The sequence below is a fragment of the Tachypleus tridentatus genome, chromosome 13 (assembly GCF_004210375.1).
Source record: "Tachypleus tridentatus isolate NWPU-2018 chromosome 13, ASM421037v1, whole genome shotgun sequence".
Taxonomy (NCBI): Eukaryota; Metazoa; Arthropoda; class Merostomata; order Xiphosura; family Limulidae; genus Tachypleus; species Tachypleus tridentatus.
The window spans coordinates 28,204,859-28,210,858 of record NC_134837.1 but is presented as its reverse complement, the minus strand read 5'-3'; the positions used below and the strand labels follow the sequence as shown (position 1 = coordinate 28,210,858).

The window sequence follows — 6,000 nt, the reverse complement described above, 5'->3', positions numbered from 1 at the left end:
TGGTGTAAAGAATATCAAATTATTTAGTTTCTGATATGGCACTACCCCCCCCCCAAGAAAATTAACCTTTTACATTTTGTGTTGCTCTTTGTGTGCAACATTTTTTATAACACATGCCAGAAGCCTTCTGCATCCCCCTATTGGAACCAAAGATTATAATGTGTATCTCATGAAAACCACAGAGTTTGCTTGTGAGGTATACAGGTATTTCTGTCCACAGTACAGTGAACAATCTCAGTAAGTCTTGAAGAATTAGGAAGAATTAACATTTACAAAAGAAAACCCAGTAAACAGTGTTAATATAATTTTATTAAAATCTAAAATGTCGATTTAAATGATAAAATGCAACTTGTCTGTAAAAAACAGATTTAACACCAACTTTAAAACTTATAACATGTTTCTACTAATTCAGGTTTTTGGTTTAACAGTCTTATAAAGTTAACCATAACCATCCCAAAAGTACTATTTTATTCCACTTAAAAACATCATTCCAAGTGTACAGTTACAGTTGTATCACAGGGACCCAGATTATTCATTTTCTTTGTGATTGAAAGCTTGTTGATGTTTTGGTGTCACAGAATACTGTGACTAATCTTGATAAAGTACAGCCAGTTATTATTTTCCCTAAATACACGTTGCATTGTAGTCTTAGTTTATTTCTTTATAATGAGTTATTACATTATGTCAAAACAATTGTACCTTGAATATTTTCTGTTTTCTGTGGAGTTATCTTTTCTACATCTATTGTGTTAATCCTTTTGTTGAAGAGTTGTGTCTATATCTGTGGTGTTGTAAGTATCATGCAGCTCTTCAGATCAAATCACGTTTTTAGTGGACGAGTATTTCATTTAACAAATTTGCCATCAGTTAAATTATTATTTTACATACATGAACACTAAGATATATGAGATATTGTGGAGTAATTCAGAGAGTCCTGTTTAGTATTTCACCAGGTTTATTTGTTCAAGGTTTGTCTCCATTACTATGCATCCTGCAGAACATGATGAAGGATTCTATCTTGGTAATTTCTATCATGTGGTAGCAGTAACATAGAGGGTAAAGTGACTATAATTTTACAGGAAAAGCTTAATTTGATCAGTGAATCATTTAATCAAATTTAGATTTTCTCTTGGTAGCTTAGGTTGGTTTATGGGGTTTATATGCACAAAGCAACAGGACTATTTGCATCTGGCTAGGTTAAGCCCATAAACTTTTGACCTTTATTTCACCAATCAGAATATTGAATGAAAAGAAAGAGTATATCCTGAATAAAACTATGTGTGTTAAAAAATGTTTAAGTTAATGGTGTGGAGTGAAACTGAAACAGGAGTATTTAATAATTATTTACTTGTTTTGTAGTACATTCATATCAGCTGGGCAGTAAATTGTGGCAAAACTTTCTTCTGAGTTACATGAATCCACTTACCATTGAGATTTGGATAATTTGGTTAAAAATTGTTCAAGTTTTAAATGTTATTTGCTATAGCAGGTTGTACATACTGTATGTGGATGTATATATGGGCTACTAGAATTTACCATCCGTTCTTCCTGCAACGTGCAGTATACTTACTGAGTTTGATTATGGATTTCTTTGCAGCCTGTTCCCCCTTTTTTGCTATTGTTGATAGGATTTGTGTTTTTATTGTACAGTGCTAATTGTTTTATGTGCATACAACTGTTTATTACTATATTTTCTAGATCTACGATGCAGTACTACTCCAAGCAACCAGAAGATGATCACACTAAGGCTGGATTTGGTTTGGACACTTCTGCAGAAGATAAGGACCTTCTGGATATTTATCAGCATACTTTTGATGATGAACTAGTTGATTATGAATTAATTCTTTCTCTACTTCATAAGATTCACTCTAGCCAAGAGGAAGGTATTAATTTTTGATGTATACATTTGTGTTGGATACTTCTCGTATTCTTAGTCATTATATTTCATGATGATAAGAAAACCCACTTGCAGAGAAAATTATATATTTAAAAATGGCTGGTATGGGTAGAGAAGGCACTAATAGAAGAGCGAACAACTTTTTGACCTTTTTCAGCCATCGTCAGGTTCACAAAGAAAGAAAGGGTTACTGACCGGAAGCTGACCACATGTTTGACGGAGATTGTATAATTGAGTGAAGGAGTGTAGAGGGTGTGCTTAGATGATGGATATATTTATTAATACAGGTATAAAGGTGTTCCTTTGTATTGGTTTATTTTGGGCTTGAGTTGTTGTATAAGTAAGGCTTCTTTAATTTTGCATTTGTTTATGTTTGTTTCTATATTTAGTATTTGGGTGTTTTCTATGGTTATGTTGTGTTTATTTGATTTGCAGTGTTTGAAAATGTGTGAAGGTGACTTTTTGTGTTCTTTGTGTATGGTTTCCATTTTTTTACTTGTTTTTCCAATATAGATACACAAATTAAATCAAGCATCCACCGAAAAATTACCCATACTGGACTATACATTTCTTGGGACTCAGCACATGAAACAAAACAAAAACTCAACAAACTAAGAAACCAAACAAATAGTCATAAAATTATGCTCACCAGATAAAATTAATGACAAATTAGACAAAATAAAACAATACTTTATCAACATCAACAGATTTCATCCACAAACCATAGAAAACATTATATGCACACACTTAGACAAAAAGCAAAATCAACTAACAAAAGTAAATATATCCCACGAATTAAAAAATCATGAAACCATGTACTGCTGCATATCATATATTCCTGACATCAGTAGAAAAATAACCAATATTTGGCAAAAACTAGTAACAAAATATAACATTCCAGTTAATACCAAATTTATTCAAAAACCAGGCACAAAACTGAGGTCTATACTATGTAAAAGCTACACTGACAAACACCACATCATCATTATTTACAAAATACAATGTGCTAACTGCCAAGACTTCTATATTGGAGAAACAAGTAGAAAAATGGAAACCAGATTCAAAGAACACAAAAAGTCACCTTCACATGTTCTCGAACACTGCAAATCAAATAAGCATAATATAACCATAAAAAACACCCAAATACTAAATAAAGAAACAAACATAAACAAACGCAAATTAAAGAAGCCTTACTTATACAACAACTCAAGCCCAAAATATACCAATACAAAGAACACCTTTATAAATATAATCAAACATCTAAACAAGCCCTCTACATCCTACACTCAGTTACACAACCCCCTTCAAATATGTGATCAGCTATCGGTCAGTTACCTCTTTTCTTTGTGAACCTGACAATGACTGAAGAAGGTCAAAACGTTGTTCTCTCTTCTATTAGTGCTTTCTCTACCCATACCAGCCATTTTTAAATCACAAAAAAAGAAATCACAGTCTGTAGCAAGTTTTTACATAGATACTGTGAAAGATCTCAGGTTTAACTTGAGTAATGTAGGTAAAAGTGGTAAGGTTATTATCATCTTGTAACATATGAGAGATACAGGATTAGTTAGCTTTATGATTGTTATGAGAAGTAGAATTGGTAAGCTTAGTAACAGCTAAGATAAAGAATCAATTCACTTGTAATAGAGTAGATGTTTATTTAGTTAGTCATTCTCTTCACTAAGTTGTGGCAGAATATGAGGTTGCTGCCTGTCCTTAAGCTATAAATGTTTAGAGAATTCAATTAGGCTAATAAATAAAAATGTAGTAGAAACATGCACTGAGCAAACTTGTTCAAGAAAGATAGAATTGAATTTAAACCTAACATTACTTTCTCCCGTTGTGTATATATTTTGGGTGAAACTATTGGATGATTTGTATGTGTTCATTTTATTATTTTCTAATATTCATGTTTAAAAATTATAATGTGAAAGGTATCATACCCCTTTTACAACATTAGTATAATTCTTTATAAAACAGTTCTTCTCAGTTAGTCTTATTCAGTGGTTCTCATCCAGGGGTGCGAAATAGCGTTCCAGGGGGTATGAGATGACATTTCAATTTTTTTTTGTTTATATTAAGGGTACTGTCCTATATATTCATAAATTACGTTCAATTTGTATTTCTTATTTTTCTTGTTACAGACGTAGCTTTTTATCTTGTTACGATAAACTATCGTTTCTACCGTTACTGGCGCAGACCGAAGTCTTATTGTACAACTGTATACAAACAACACATGAAACATAAACGTGACCTAAATACTCGGCACAGCTAATTAGGTTACATTTGTGAACGTCGTCTTAAAGTGTCTATTATTTATTTATGTTATGTATTCATGTGATCGTGACTCGAGAAACTTCCAGAAGTATCTAGAATTAATCGATGATGTCATGTGACATATATTCGAGAATGTTCTAGAAAGTTTTGCAGAGTATATAAACCCATGCGTGATGCTATGGTTGTCAGTGCATTGTTGATTCTGTGTTTGTGCAAAAAACTTCATTATGTCAAAGAAAAGGAAATGGAATGATGATTATGTGAAGTTTGGTTGCACTTGCATCTGAACAACTGAGGATCTACAAAAAACCCCAGTGCATGCTTTGTGATGCTGTCCTTTCAAATGCAAATTTGAAGCCATTTAAGCTGCAGGAACACTTCAACAACTGGCATGGTGGAGCAGCTGTTGCAGGCCATGATGTCGAATTGTTGAAAGGTAGAAGGGCCTGCTTTGATTCTCGAGCAACCCTTTCAAAATTAGGTTTTATATTTGCTGACAAACCACTGCTGATGGCTTCATACCACGTGGCGTATAAAGTAGTCAAATCAAAGAAGCTCCATACAATTGCAAAAGAGGTGATTAAAATCGTGTGCATTAGAAATGGCAACAATTTTTTTGGGAAAAGAAGCCTCAAACAAGCTTCAATGAGTGCCATTATCAAATAATGTTATTCAAAACCAAATTGGTGATTTGAGTTTGGACATTTTGGACCATGTTATTGCAGATATCAGGGCTAGTCCCTTGAAAATTCTCTCCAATTGGATGAAACAACTGATGTTGCAAATTGCAGTCAACTCATTGCACTAGTCAGGTATGTTCATTATGGTGCCATAATGGAAGATTTCCTGTTCTGTGAAGATCTGAAAACAACACAAAAGGGAAAGATGTCTTCCAGTGTGTGAAGGACTTCTTTGTGAAATAAAATTTAGATATCCAAATTATTGGTTCTGTGTGTACTGACTGTGCCCCTGCTATGCTAGGAAATAAATCAGGATTTTTTGCACTGATGAAACAAGAGATTCTGCACTTGCAAGGTACTTACTGTTTTCTTTATCGACATGCTTTGGCATCAAAAACATTGCCTCTAAAGTTGAAAAAGGTCCTTGACACTTCTGTGAAGATCCATCAACTGGATTAGGGGTCGCACTCTGACCCACTGCTTCTTCAAGTTGCTTTGTGAAGATGTTGGAAGTGAGCATTCAGTTTTGCTTTTCCACAAAGAAGTCTGCTGGATGTCACGTGGGAGAGCTTTAACACCCTTCTTTGAACTGCGAGAAGAAGACAAAACTTTTCTGAAGGAATGTGACTATGATCTTCCTGGACAAATAGAATCACATGAATTCAACCAAATGCTAGCCTATTTGAGTGATATTTTCACTCGTATGAATGACCTGAGTGTATCTCTTCAAGGGAAAAACATAAACATATTAAAATGCTGCAAAAAGTTAAATGTTTTCAAAGAAAAGTTACATCTTTTAAAAGAGGGACTCTTTCAAATTTTCAATCACTCAAAGAAATGGTAGGTGAGGATGAGTCCCTAATTCCATGTGTGTGTGAAGAAATTGTGGATCATTTGGAAATACTATCAAAGTCATTTGATGGATATTTTGGAGGAGAACTGAAAACTGAAGAATGGGTTATGAATCCATACTCCTTCAGTTTGGATAATGTGTCGGATGATGAAGAACTGAAGGAAGATCTTATTGAACTGTGCACAAATCAAGTTCTTGAAATGCAGTTTGAAAGCAAAATTTTGGAACAATATTGGTGTTTGGCAATGGACATATTTCCAAGACTTTGTGAAAGAGCACTAAATGTGCTCATC

General features: G+C 33.6%; 1 protein-coding gene across 1 annotated transcript in view; it reads left to right on the top strand.

The window, feature by feature from the left end:
- Positions 1-6,000, top strand: part of LOC143236091 (3'-5' RNA helicase YTHDC2-like) — an 83,479-nt gene that overhangs the window by 50,992 nt on the left and 26,487 nt on the right. The window contains 2 exon segments of the mRNA XM_076474358.1: positions 121-237; positions 1,699-1,883. Of these exon segments, the coding sequence (XP_076330473.1) occupies positions 121-237; positions 1,699-1,883 (302 nt within the window).